Raw genomic sequence first — 14,315 nt, 5'->3', positions numbered from 1 at the left:
AAGTGTATTCATTAGTTCCTGGACCCCTTTCACCCCCAATAAATACCTCCACCAAAAACATCTGTCCACACATAATGTCTTTCATTATTGGGAGAAAAAAATAGCAGGGACTGTTAAGGTGATTGCAGAGTGTTTCATGTAGATGGGGAGTGTCAAAGAAGATGACCCCCTGCCCCCAGGGATAACCTCATCAGCTGGGAACCAGCTTAATGTGAGATTTGGGTAGTTTCAATCAGAAGTGGGTTCTATTCCAACATTTCCAATAGATATTTTATTTTAAGGAATGGACTAAGAAAAATATTTTGGTGTACAGAAGTATTAAATAGAAAATAAATAGATATAAGCTGTCTTACTGATTGTTTTATAAAATAAACTAGTACAGATGATGAAAACTAGCACAGATATGAAAGATAACCATATTTACATTATGATTCATAATAATAGCAAAATTACAGTTATGAAGTAGCAACAAAATAATTTAATGGTTGGGGGTAGCACAGCATGAGAAACTCTATTATTAAAGGGTCACAGCATTTGGGAAGGTTGAGAACTACTGCTATATAGGATTTTTCTTTTTTGTTTTGGGATAGGTCTCTACACAGCCCTGCTGGCCCCTACTCAACTGTGTAGACCAGGGTGACCTCAAATTCATTGAGTTCTGTGGAGAGTGTTGGGATTAAAGGCATGCACCACCACTATTTTTTTTTTTTTTTAACGGGAAGGTCTCATTCTATAGCCCAGAAAAATACTCCATTTAATGCTCATCAAACAACTTCAGTTAAAACTAAGTGATGGTGGCTAGCAACGTGTGAGACTTACAAGACTAACCTATGCTTTATTTGATCACTTTTCTGTAGCATGTTGCTTATTTTCTGTGTACTATAGGACTTAGTTATTAGATGTTACATTCACAGAAAATGAAATATATAGGTCCATGCTAATTGATTTTTTTTGTCTTGGTTAATTCTTAAAATAACACTGAAAATCTACTGAGATTCTCTCAGAATTTTTTTTTTAATTCTTTTAATTTATATTATGTATGAGTGATCTGCAGGCCAGAAGAGGGCATCAGATCCCATTATAGATGGTTGTGGTTGCTGGGAATTGAACACAGTACTTCTGGAAGAACAGCCAGTGTTCTTAACCACTGGGCCATCTCCAGCCCACCACATTCTCCTTTTTATGTAAACAATAATTCATGTAGACCAGAAATACCTAGAGTACTTTGGTTATTTTCTGCTAACCTTTCTGTTGACACCCTTTCTCTTTTAGGGTGTTTTGTTCTCTTTTGCTACTTGGGTTTCTGAACTTTTTTCTCAGGTTCCTTGACTGACCTACGTTAGATTTTACAGAATCTCTAACCCTAGCTGCCACTTCCTGTAGACTCTTTAGGGGCCTCTTACTTTTAGCTTCCAGATCTCTCTACTTGTCATTTAGAACTTTGTTGGCTGTCCCTCATATGTTTTTGTCTTCTGGTCCACATCCTTCAGGGTGTCCTGTGAACATTTGTTACACATGACATTTCCCTTTTTTCCTTCCCGAGTACTAGGGCTTGAACCTGGGGTCTTGTGCATGCTGGGCAAGTGCTGTACTACTGAACTGTACATTAGTTGACATTTCACACTAACCTCGGCAAATATATACCATCTCCTCTATATAACGATGCAGCAAGCAGTTTGTGTACTCTAGAAAGAGACAGGTGAGAGTACTTCCATTTTCTGTTGAGACAAACAATAGGATGATTTGTGTTAATGTCTTAGGTGTGGTGTGGAATTGGGAGGAGGACAGCAGAAAGGGCTGTCTCACGGTTTAGCTTGGCTATGGACAAGCTTGTGGAAGGGTCTCTGGAGGAGTTGTGTTTGGGCTTAGGGTGATCTGCTATAGCTGTTATTTCTGACATGATTTAGGTGCCAGACTATCTTTTATAAAACCACTGGAATGATCTTTCTTCTTCTCACCCTCCCAACCTTGTCATTGCTTTGCCTAAGATTTTTCTGTGGTCCTACAAGGGCAAATAGAAACTCATTGTAGTCTGGTTTTGATTTGGGATCAATATTCCAGCTCTACTGTTAATGTCTCACAAATCTTTTTATCCACCTGTTTACACTGATCATGTAACTTGTGACACAGCCTTTTTTCTCCATTTCTCTCTATTTTCATCATTATTTTTAATACAGGCTAGATTTCAATTCTTGTCTTGATTTTTCGAAACAGGTTTTCTTGGAGCCTGTCCTGGACCTTACTCTTGTAGTTCAGGCTGACCTCGAACTCAGAGATCCACCTGCCTTTGCCTCCCGAATGCTGGGATTAAAGGCGTGTGTCACCACTGCCTGCCTGGATTTGAATTGTTGATCTTAGTGACTCATTCTCTTGACTGCTGGGATTACAGATGTATACGACGACATCTGGTTTGTTGTCCCCATTTCTTTGAAACTGTTAAGACAGGGTCTCCTGTTGTTCAGATTGTCTTAGAACTCCTGATCCTTATGCCACTACCTCTCAAATTCTAGGATTTACAGGCATGTGCCTTTTTGTTTTTAAATGTAGTTAGTAGTAACATACTACAACATACCGATTGGCCTGCAACTCAGTATATAGATATGCAGAAAGGCGGCCTTGAGCATCTGGGTGGTTTTCCTGCCTCTGTAGTACTGGAATTGTGTGTGTCATTACACCTGACTTTCCCTTCTTAAAGCTTTTCTTGAACAGGGTCTCACTGTGTTCAGATACTGTACTTTTCTGATGATTGAGGGCATGTTGTGCCATCCCTTTTGGCTTTTATAGAACCTAGCAAAGAAAATGGTTAATTGTGCTTCTGAATTTACCATAGGAATAAATACAGAGGTCTAGAAGTGACTGTAAACAGCACTTGGGGACTGAGAACCTTTGGAAAGAGGAGTGATCTGTGTACCATTCTTGGAAAGGAATCTTGCATTTGCTGGTCCTGAGAATGAAACCATGAGAGGTAGTCCTTTTTTTTTTTTTAACATTAATTTTTTGACAGCTTCATACATGAGTACTATGTATATATCATTTCCACCCCATTTCCCCCTCCAATTCCTCCCATGTTCCTCTCAAATTTACTTTTTAAGTTACTGTTTTATATACATGTATAAATAACTATAACTTGTTCATTTATCTCGATGTATATTATATGTGTTTGAGACTCACCACTTGGAATTGAAGATTTGATTCTCCTTCACTCAGCAGCAAGTAGCTCTTCATTTAGGATTTTGTCCTTGTGATATTTTCCTGATCGATCTTGGAATGTCAACTGGTGGTAGATTTGTTCAGGTCTTGTTGAGAACTAGTCTTTGGTATATACTAAAAAAAGTTTTTTTAATTTTATGTGAAAAGTTTATTTTGTGTATATTTACTAAAAGATGTTTGTCTTTTGGTGCTTGTTCTTACTGAGGAGCCTGTAAGTTCGGAGCTTGCTGTGTATACCAGACTAGCTTTGGATTTTTAGGTAGTGATCCTCTTGCCTTTGCCTCTCAAGTGCTGGGTTTGCAGACCTGGGGCTTCTTAGTATACTGTGTATCACCAAGCCCAAAGGTTCTTCATTTAATATTCACCCGCTCTGTTCATTGATGGAGAAAGGCTAATTTTGTTGTGGTAGAGCAGGTTAGTAAGTAAGTGATAGGTTATTTGTCTGGCTGTAAAATTTGTTCTTCTGCTTACTTGTCTCTATGTATAGTTTTAGGGTATCTTTTTATATCACTCATCTCTCTCCCCTCCCCCCTGGACTTACTTAGGTGGGTGGGAAAGATCTTGATATCATTTCAGAAAAAATTCAGAAGAAACATTAAAATTTTAGTGTCTGGGATTCTATCCGTGAATCTGGATAAGTGTTTTTGAAGATGAATGTTTGGTGGTCAGCTTCTGGTATCCTTGACTTACTGTGGTAGGAAGAGTGCATAATTTTTATGTGCAGGCCTCATAATCCTATGCAAACTTGGGCAATGTGCTTAACACATTTATTAAAGTGATTTCTATGTGATAGTATATGAGAACCAACTAGGTTGCTGACCCACCTGTCCCTCCATGATTCTGTCTAAATGTTCTTGTTCTGACAGCTACAGCTTTTCTTCTTCTTCTTGCTTGTAGTGAATTCCAAGTATCACTCTACAGACTTAATTTAAAGCTTTATTTTTTATTTTTGTAAATATCACACACACACACACACGTATTTTGCCTGCATGTATGTCTGTGTATCGTTTGTGTGCATGGCCATTGGATTCCATGGAACTAGATTTACAGATGGTTGTTAGCTACCATACCGGTGCTGGGAGGTCAAATTTGGGTCCTTTGGAAGAGCAGCCATTGCTCTTAACCTCTGAGCTATCTCTTCAACCCGGTCTTACTGTTTTTGTTTTGTTTTTTTGCCTGTTTATTACTTACTAAATTCTTGAGCTTGGTTCCTGTGGACAAGCTAGAGAAGTTGGTTCTGAGTTTTCCTGTTCAAGCTAGTGCTGTTTGGGGAGCCTTAGGCTCCTTTAGAGTTGTTATGGAGATAAGTGCTAGGGTGCAGAGTAGGAAGGCACATATATTCTAGAAGTAAGGCTTGTTACCAAAACAAACTTTACTCAATCTCATAACTAGTAAAGCTTCATTCTATGTCATCTCATAATACAAGTGGGCTTTGTAGGTTACTAACTCTGGTCCACACTGATTCTTAAAAATCAAAGGTATCTATTTTCATTCCAAAAATTATTTTCATGACAGTCTTGACTTTTGTAATACACTTCAACCCATTTGGCTTAGGTGGTTCTTCTAAAAGTACATACTGTTTCTGATTCAGGCCTATACATACAGGGTCTGGTGTCCCTTTTGGCACTGGTGGGAATTATTGCTCTTACTTGGCATTTTGGTTTAAGATATCATGTTCTCAATTTTAAATTAGTTTTGTGTTGAAAAAAGCAGTGAGATTTGTGAGAAGGACTTGGGCAAACTCAGTCAGACAATGAAGCCTTTATGATTATGATACATTATAAAATTAAAAGAGAAACAAACAAATCTTTTGTTGTAATTATTACTGCCTTCATTCTTTCTTTTTGGGAGACAGGGTCTCACTGTACATACGTGGTTGGCCTGGAGTTTGTTGTGTAGAACAGGATAGTCTTGAACTTTGGACTTCAGGGAATCTCCTGCCTTAGCCTTCCCAATTGCTGAGATTACAGGCATATATTTTTTTTTGTGTGTGTATATGCACGCTGATGATCAAACTCAGGGGCTTTGCGCTCTACCCTGGAGTGATACTCCAGTCTTTGGAAAGGTACCTTTAAAAAGGATTACTTGGTAAGTCGGGACAAGTTTCCTTAGTGTTGAAGGTTGAAACCTTTTTGGTTTGAAAACCCTTCGTTTTGTTTGTGGATTTGTTGTGGGTTTTCTGCAGTTTAGAATGTATGTATAATGATATACAAGTATGTATGTTGTCTTTCTGTAGTTTAGCACTTCCTATAGATAACATTTACTTAGAGTGAATATCAGGTGTTATTTTGTAGACATAGGGACAGGTGACTATAAAAATGATTAATCTCAAGGAATGTCTGATCTGGTAAAATTAACACCATCCTGAAACATAAGCCTAGGGAATCAGTCTGAGGTTCAGTGTGTGTTTGTTCATTTGACTGGTAGGGGCTAAAAATCTGAGCCTTGTGATATTTACTTTATTTTCCTTGTTGTTCTGAATGAACTCTGGGCTTTCTTGTATGTACTAAGCTACATCCTTAGCCTAAGTCAGTTAAGTTCCTTGGTAGCTCCTAGACTCTAGAGAATCTAGGTAGGGCATGTAAGAAAAGGCAGTCATAGGAATTTGAATTTAGTAATATAAAGTGTGACAAGAATTCTTAGAATTCCTAATTCCTCAGACACGAAGCATTAAGAACCCCAAAAGGAAAGGAGTTTTAGGCATCGTGAACCAGCAGATTTTTTTCTCACTAGTGACTCACAGTGGTTATTTTGGAACATTCTTGGACTTCCATGTGGCAGAATGATTTTTAAAGAGAGAAATAACTGCATTTAGGAGATCTGTGGTAAAGAGGACACTTGACAGTGCCTGGAAGAACTTACTTTGGTTTTCTTCCTTCCTTTGATTCTACCATCCCTTCTGATGCTTCAGCAATAACACGAGAACTTTTATCTTGAGCTAACACAGATGCTTAAAAGTTACTAAAGTGAAGAGATAGTATAGAAGAAACTGCTCTTTTTTTTTTTTTTTTTTTAAGCGGCAGAGGACTGGCTAGGACCAACCTTTGAGAGTTTGTTGCTGTCTGCCATCTTTCTCGGCCCACAAGCGAACCTCTCCCCCCTTTTTTACCCTGAGGAGAAACAATCCTGGTGTGTGGAATATTGTAGCCAGGTGCATCCTGTTGGAAGTATGTGAACTGTTGATAGAATTTCAGCAGATGGTTTAAAAAACATCCTTGGAACTTATGTAAGAGATTTTGGCACCAAAGCAGTCTCTTAATCACTTACATTTGATTTTTTTCTTTTTCTTTTTTTTTTTGTTTTTTGTTTTTTTCTGAGACAGGGTTTCTCTGTAGTTTTAGAGCTTGTCCTGGAACTCTCTGTAGACTAGGCTGGCCTCAAACTCAAAGAGATCCGCCTATCTCTGCCTCTTGAGTGCTGGGATTAAAGGTGTGCGCCACCACGGTCTGGCTTCCTATTTTCTTTTTTGTTTCTTTGAGACAGGGTTTCTCTGTAACAGTCCTGGCTGTCCTGGAACTCACTCTGTAGACTAGGCTGGCCTTGAACTCACAGTGATCCACCTGCTTCTGCCTCCAGATTTCTGGGATTAAAGGTGTGCACTACAAATGCCTAGAAGGAACTTTTACAATCACTCTTTCCTCAGACCAAAATAGCAGGGCACTTATAATCACATTAATTTCAGATGAAAAGTTGATATTTTATGTACATTAAGGATATTAAATAACCAAAGGTTTTGGAGATAGACTAGTATTCAATATTAATAAAATAGAATTTTCTTGGACTTGTAATAACATTGTGTTAGATATTGTAGTGGAAAAATTAAAAGGCTATGAGATCTCAAAGCCAGTTTAATTACCCTAGTACCTATTCAGTAATCTATTGGTAGCTATTAAACAGTTGAATTATCTGAGTTTTCATTTTGGAAAATTCCCCCAAAGCAAAACGGTTTAATATCTTGTAATTTCACTCTATAAAAACAAATACAGCCAAATGATTAATTTTTCTAGTCTTTTTTTCAGTGTATAAATATTATTTCACAGTTGAGATCATATTGCATATATGGTACTGTATCTTACATTTCTCACTTAACACTTAACGTCGTGAACCTTATTTCCTGTGGCATTAAAAACTGTCTTTCAAAAATGATGTCTTTGATAAATGGAAAGCATTTTGGGCTGTCAGTATAACTGAAAATGTTTTTTTGGTGTGACACATGTACCTTTGTAATTGGCTTGATTTAGTGTGCTTTACTTCAATAAAAATTCAGTATTACAATTTACAGATTGGGGTGGGGAGTGGTATCTACTTTTAAATGACCAGAACCTTCCTGGTAGTATTGTTATTTTTTTTAATGATTGAACTCTAAAACACTAGATGGCATTGACACTGCACGTGCTTGCACCTCACTCAGCACATTGCACTTGAGTATACAATTCATTTCAAAGGAATAGAATGCCAACTTTTTAGGGCTCTCAGGCAGGTTGATACCACTTCAAAGTCTGAGGGATTTAGGCCCCCACCCCTTTTCCCCAGATAATGCTGGTTGAGCAGTCTGCAGAGGGACCTGAACCTGTCGTTTGCCATTATCTTGTGCACCCCTAGGGCTGGTGCTGAAAGTCAGGAGAGCATAGATGCAGCCTCCGTTGGGCTGTGAGGTTTTCTGAGTGGGGATTTGTCTTTGTGACTTAATGCTGGGAAATTGGAGTTTTATGTAATCGATTATACAAACAGCATTTTCATATTACAGTATGAAATGATGAAATGGTTTGAAAATAATAGTGATGTGCTATTTTTAATGATTTCCATGTAATCTGGATTTCTATAACCTGGACTGTAAACTTGTTTCCACACCACTGGGAGTTTTCAACAAATGATTAAATCACCCTAAGTTGTTTTTTTTTAATTACTATATTGCTCATTTCAAATGGATGCAGAAACATTAAAGCATGAGTTTGTTATCTTATGTTAAACAATTGAGACTCTTCTGTCTAATGCTACCTATTCTGCTTCTGTCAAATGATATTTTCATAGTCTGCTTGAAAAACACAATTTTGGTAGAAATTAAGTTGTACGTCCTAAGGACGTACAACTTAGTTTTTTAGTTCTGAAGCATGTTTAGATTTTCTGTACTTATATGGGCTGATTGTGTTCATGTGGCAGAGCAAGATTTCTAAAGTGGCTTCATTAGCTGTCACTGGTTTTCAAAATAAAATTTGGGCTGTTTAAAATTGCTTTTCCCCCTCTGTGGTTGTAATCTTAATTTTTGGTTTTGACACTTGTGAAAAGTCTTCTTTGGGGAACGTTAGTGACTCAAACTTTGAAAAGATTGTCATAGCTGAGGATAGGTGACATGCACCATGAAGTTAAAACCAGTACTCTATAGAGAAAGATGCTTTTCCAGGTGTTATGGGGATTTTCAGATTGGCCAAATTGCTGCATAATGTATTTTCTTTTTCATGGATAATTGAATCAATAAAAATTGGCTGGAAGTGACTAGTCTGCTCCTTGCTGGAGTGCTTTTGAGTCTTTGGTAGTTGTCATCACCATCATGAACATTCATGAAGAGTATGCGTTGGCTGATTGAAGTCCCCTTGTAGTTTCATTTGCAAAAGGGATCCTGAATTATGGAAGTAGACCAGTTTATTGCCCAGCTCTCAGATTTTACAGTAGAATTACTATAGAACCTCTGCATCCTGGAGCAAATATAAATGATGGTAACTGTTCATTGTAACTTGACTGTAATTCAGCATTTGGGAGGCTTAGGCAAGGCTGTTGTGAGGTTGAGGCTAGCCTGAGCTACAGAGAGCAGGACCCTGTTTTTAAAAAATCAACACACACACACAAACACTAGAGAAAAGGCTGAGTGTAGTGGCCTTTGCGTGTCTTTACTTCCAGCTTTCAGGAGGAAAATGCAGGTAGAGTGTAAGCCCTGCCTGATCTACATATAAACAGGAGGTAGGGCAAGTACAGACGGCTTTTGAACCATTGGATATCATCTAGTAAGATGTTATTGCCTGTAGGGCTAGGAAGAAAAGCAGGGCTTTCTCAGCAAGTTGTTAATGGTCTCTGTGTAGGGGTAATAGAAAAACCAGCAAATTGGATGAATAGTTGAGTCTAAAGTGATGGCATTGATTTAAGTGACTAACCAGCAACAACTTGGGTTTATTTCCTGAAATGAAGCCCTGGATTTCAATGAGTTTTGAAACGTGGGGCAGGACTCTGAAGCATTGTTCTTTATCAGAATTCTGTGAAGTCCTTCAGGTAGATAGCGAAAGCCTGCCCATAGGAGGAAATGGTTGATTGTGCTGCTTAAGCTCCGGATTTTGGTTTCCCTCCGTTTGTTTGTTTAAACCTCTGTGTGGAGGACAAAGAAGTGTTGTTCCTCAAAGAGCTATTAAGTCTGAGCTCTTCAGGAAGCAGTTAGAAAGAAGAGTGGGCCTTTGAGAACAATACCGGGATTGCAAGCTAAGGGGTGAAAACTCCCAATATGTGACACATCTGTCTGTCAAAGGGGCAGAAGGAAAGCCGATAGGGCAGCTAAACAGCTGGTAGGTGTAGGTGGGGAGGACAGGAAGGAGTGGAAAGTATCAAATGGGAAGGAAGCACCATCATGAGGCTAAAAGAGAAAAGTAGATTTAGTAATCTCAGGAGAGTTGTGAGCGTTACGGACTCTGGCTGAGCAAAGTTGGGAAAAAAAATACAGTCCTGACTTAAAAGAACCACTAATCATAGATACTGGTGATACACAGTAAGTCTTAGGGTAGGATAAAAAGGGCAAGGTGAAGAGCTGTCAAGATGAGTCTAAGAGGCAGGCTAGCCTTGAATCCTAAAACTACTTAATAAATTAGTTGTGTGTATGTATGTGAGAGAGACAGATTTCTGAAAATAGGGTCTTGAGAGGCAGATTTCTGATAATAGATTCTTGACCTAGAACTTAGGAGGATGAAACACAAGAATTGTGTTTTTATATTACGAGGAGGCAGTGCAACAAACAGTTCATTAGCGTGTGGACTCCCCTTGCCCTCTTTTGCTGAGACTCAGCCAATCGCTTACTACCTGATGACCTTGGGTAGGGTGGGGGGTGGGGATACTTTTGTATTGTAATCTTAGCTTGCTGAATGGAGTCACAAAGCTATATATCTTAGGGTTACTTTGAGGACTAACATTCCTGACCTGGGAAGCATTCCAGGATTAATGCCTTCCTACCCTCAAAGAAAGAAAACCAAAATCAAGCAAGAGCTGGCCTTTGAAAGGTAGAGCGGTAAAGAGGGACACTTTTGTTTTTCCCCAGATTACCATTATAAAAAGGTGCATCTTTATGGGGTTAGAATATGGAGGGGCGGGGCCTGGTTGGTTGACTGAAAGACAGGGAAGTGGGAGAAGTCTTTGTGTAGTAAAAACAACTTTGGGATTTAGTAGATTTGAATTGGTAGATGCATAGTTTTTCCACTTAATCTTCAAACTTTTTTTTTTAATAGAATTCAAAATAGGGAGTATGGCCTTACTAGATCAAACCTCGAATTTTGTTTTAAAGATCAGGTGGAATTGTTACGCTTGGAAACACCAGTGATTCTTGATCATTCTCTTTATTCAGGCAGTGGCAAAATTTGAGTGAGGGAGAAATTCATGAAATAGGAGATGGACTGCCCATGCTAGTGTTTAAACTATAATGTTATAAGTTTATATGTCCTGGTCAGGCACAAGGCTTTTGCAGGCATATCCTGAATATTCAGAGCAGAATGTGTATTTTATTTCTTAACTACTCCTGTTCTAAGCAACAAATGTTCAGCAGTTAGTGCTGAGACTTAAGAACTTGAACATGAAACAGGATTCTTTACCCTACCCTTCCTTACTCTTTCATCCCTGAAGGATTGGGGATGGTATTGACGTGGGCTCTTGTTCTCTTAAGGGTATCTGCCAGATACAGTCCAGATCTTGGATAATGATAAGTGCCCTGTTTGTCCAGGGCATCCCCACCAGTGGTCCAGTGTCGTTTTTAACAGTGATTTTTCAGGCTTAATAATGGAGTGTTGGGATTATAGATTATACAGTCACCTTGTCTAAAAGGATTGTTGGACTAAGCCTACTCAGACCTAGAAATGTTTTCTTGCTTTCTCTACATACATCATGCACAGACACACTACAGAGACGTTGTAAGAATGGTGACATTGGACCAAATAAAATGCCCTGCTTCAAGCATGCATCTCCTGTCCTGGTCTGTAAATTGTATATAGCACTTGCCTAATAGTATAGATGGGAGAATCATATCTTTGTATTCCTAGCACAGTACTAAATACATGTAGTTTTCCATCATTGTTAATTGCCATTATTACGAATAATGGTTGTATTGCCAAGAAAACGGAGGTCAAAGCCAGATGATTGATCCTTACAGAATAAATTTAACTATTCACTGCTGACCCGTTACAAAGAATGCCAGCAGGCACTCTGTGACACTGTGACAACATGGAAAATAGAGTGGGTTGCTTTCAGAAGGGTCGACTAATTGAGCAACTCTAAAACCTCTTTTCTTCTTCCTAGGTCTTAGTGGTGCAATGGCTAGTATAAGCGTGCGTTCGAGTACCCCAGGCTCTCCTACACATGTAAGCAGTGGACCGAATGCTAGTCGAAGGAGAAATGGACTCCATGATGTCGATTTGAACACTTTCATAACAGAAGAAATGGCACTCCACTTGGACAATGGTGGAACTAGAAAGCGTACCTCAGCCCAGTGTGGCGATGTCATTACAGACTCACCAACCCATAAACGCAACAGAATGCTCTAAACTGCAGACATTTTCACACCCACCATGCTGCTTGAAAGCCACTCGATCCTCAACATATACTATTATTGCAAAGGAAACATGAGGCCATCTTCCCTTGTTCACTGTTTAAGACAAGTGAATTCTCTATTGGTTGCCATAAAAGGAAGTTCTAGGTATTTACAGTAGATGCCTCCTGTAACTGGCTTTCTCAAACTATAATCCTAGCAGAGGACATGAGATAATTGTGTAGTCATTAGCAAGATCATCATAGGCAAACATATCCGTTCCAAGGCAAAAAGTGACCTTAACTGTATTTATTCTCAAAGGGAAAGGAAATATCAGATGTTTATTTGGTTATAGAATACTTTCTTATTTTTATTTTTTGGTCCATTTCCTGCTGTGTTGAGTATTTTTGCTTAAACAGTATTGCCAGGTTCCTATAATTGTTAAAACCTTGATCTGGCTAGTAAGCCAGATCTGCAGGCTTCCATTTTTGCGGCCACACTGAACCATGCACCTGGTTTCCTTAGCGTGCAATTTCTGATTATCAGATTATGCCCAGTTTTCAGTTTTCAAAACAGTTCTAACTCTGGTGATTGTGAGATGTAAAGAGGTGCTATGATGGTCATGCAAGTAATATTTAATACTGAATCAATACACAGAACTTTATTGGATTCACTTTGTGTGTGTTAGTGCTCTGAAAATAGCAATATTATTAACCTGTCCCCAGAATAACCCTGTAGGCTTCAGATACTCAGTTTTAAAACAAGTACTACTTCCTATGCCAGGCACTTTACTTCTGGTTAAACACAAGCTGCATTCGGAGTGACCTGAAAAATGGGTCATGATCTTTGAGAGTGGGCTTCCTTTTTGGTTTGGTAGTAGTGAGAGGAAATGGATGGTGGGAGTAGGTATTTATTCTTTAGTTTTTTTTTTTTTTTTTAATTTTTATGGATGCCCTACTGTGTGTAGTTGTCATAGTGGGTGAAAGATGATAAATATGCTTTATCTGCTACTAATGTGAACGTAACTTAAATAGTAAAATCCAACTTTTCCTGTTCCTCCATTCCTCTCAGAAGTGCAGTTTGGAATTTCATTCTGGAAAAGATGAGATCGCATGGAGATTCTCTAGATGTTAGGTAGACCCAAATAAAAGCTCTCAGAGTCCTCTTTGGGTAAATATAAGACCTCTTGTAGCTGCAACATTTTAGAGCATGTTTCATCTGCATTTTTACTACCTGAACTGAATGGTAGTCTATTTAGAAGACTGATGTCAGCCTGCCAGGCACTGTGATCCATTCTATCCTGTGATATTATATATCAAGTAGGACAGTGAAAATGTTTCTGTGCAAACTTGTAGTCCAGTTCAGTTACTTCTATTTTTATCCTTAATAACCATTGCAAATCAGTGTAAGGGTTTTTCTGATAATTACAGCACTTTGTTAAAAGTTTGCAATTTTGTCGGCCATTTAATAATACCTTTCTGTGAAGAGACCTTGCTAAGTTAACCATTACTGACTGAGTGGGATGTGAGTGGAATGTTAGGAATGTTGTGTGAATTGAAGTTCTGTATTCATTGTAGGTGTAGCCCTTATTTAAGACAGTGAAATCCATATTCAAACTAGGAATGAAAATAAGGTATTTCTCAATTTTTGCAAAAGTGGAGCTTTCTTTTATTTGTTTGAAAAGCAGGAAGAATTACAGCAATTTGTCGTTATACCTTAAACAGACAAGCCTGTGCATCACAAGTACTTCCAGGCTTCCCTTGGGATATACCAAGTTATGGAGTTCGCTTTTGCTTTTCTGTGGTTGTGAATACATATTCTGGAATTGGGGTTTGATGGTGTGATGGCTGCCGACAAGAAGACAGAACTCCTATTCCTAAGGGACTTGAGACCGAGGAACACGTTTCATCTTTCTTCCTGCCTTGGTCCTGCTTCCTCTGTCCAAGTTGATTAACGATGTTCTTGGTTGTTTGGTTTAAGTTGGTGCTCTGAAGCTGAATCTCAGTGCCCTTTACTCTGTTGTCAAATTTTGATAAAACGTGCCATTTTCTTTGGTAAGAGAAAGCAGGTCTAATGTCTGCCAGAACACAATTTATATGCCGAACTATTGGCTCCATTAAACTTTTTAAAAACATTAGCATCCGTTACTTTTTTCCTTTGCATTCAATATCTAGTACCTTCCTCACCTCGTTAGCCTGCCCTCTCCCTCTTCTCTGTCCCTGTTTCCAGATTCTACCAGAAGAGAGTAACCCTGAGACCCACCAGTACAAAAGTGAAGGATTTTCTAATCTTAGCAAAAGTTAGTCTGACATAGTTCAGAATCTTTTGGAAATTTCCA

At 38.6% G+C, this 14,315-nt stretch overlaps 1 protein-coding gene across 1 annotated transcript in view; it reads left to right on the top strand.

Moving 5' to 3' along the window:
* Nucleotides 1–14,114, top strand: part of Hapstr1 (HUWE1 associated protein modifying stress responses) — a 29,321-nt gene extending 15,207 nt beyond the window's left edge. The window contains exon 4 of the mRNA XM_057776433.1: nucleotides 11,749–14,114. Within this exon, the coding sequence (XP_057632416.1) occupies nucleotides 11,749–11,993 (245 nt within the window). The 3' untranslated portion in view covers nucleotides 11,994–14,114. The remainder of the gene's footprint in view (nucleotides 1–11,748) is intronic.
* The last annotated feature ends 201 nt before the right edge of the window (nucleotides 14,115–14,315 follow it).

Source organism: Chionomys nivalis, chromosome 7, assembly GCF_950005125.1.
Source record: "Chionomys nivalis chromosome 7, mChiNiv1.1, whole genome shotgun sequence".
In the NCBI taxonomy this organism is placed as follows: domain Eukaryota; kingdom Metazoa; phylum Chordata; class Mammalia; order Rodentia; family Cricetidae; genus Chionomys; species Chionomys nivalis.
The sequence above is the reverse complement of the archived record's forward strand: the minus strand, read 5'-3'. Positions and strand labels throughout refer to the sequence as shown.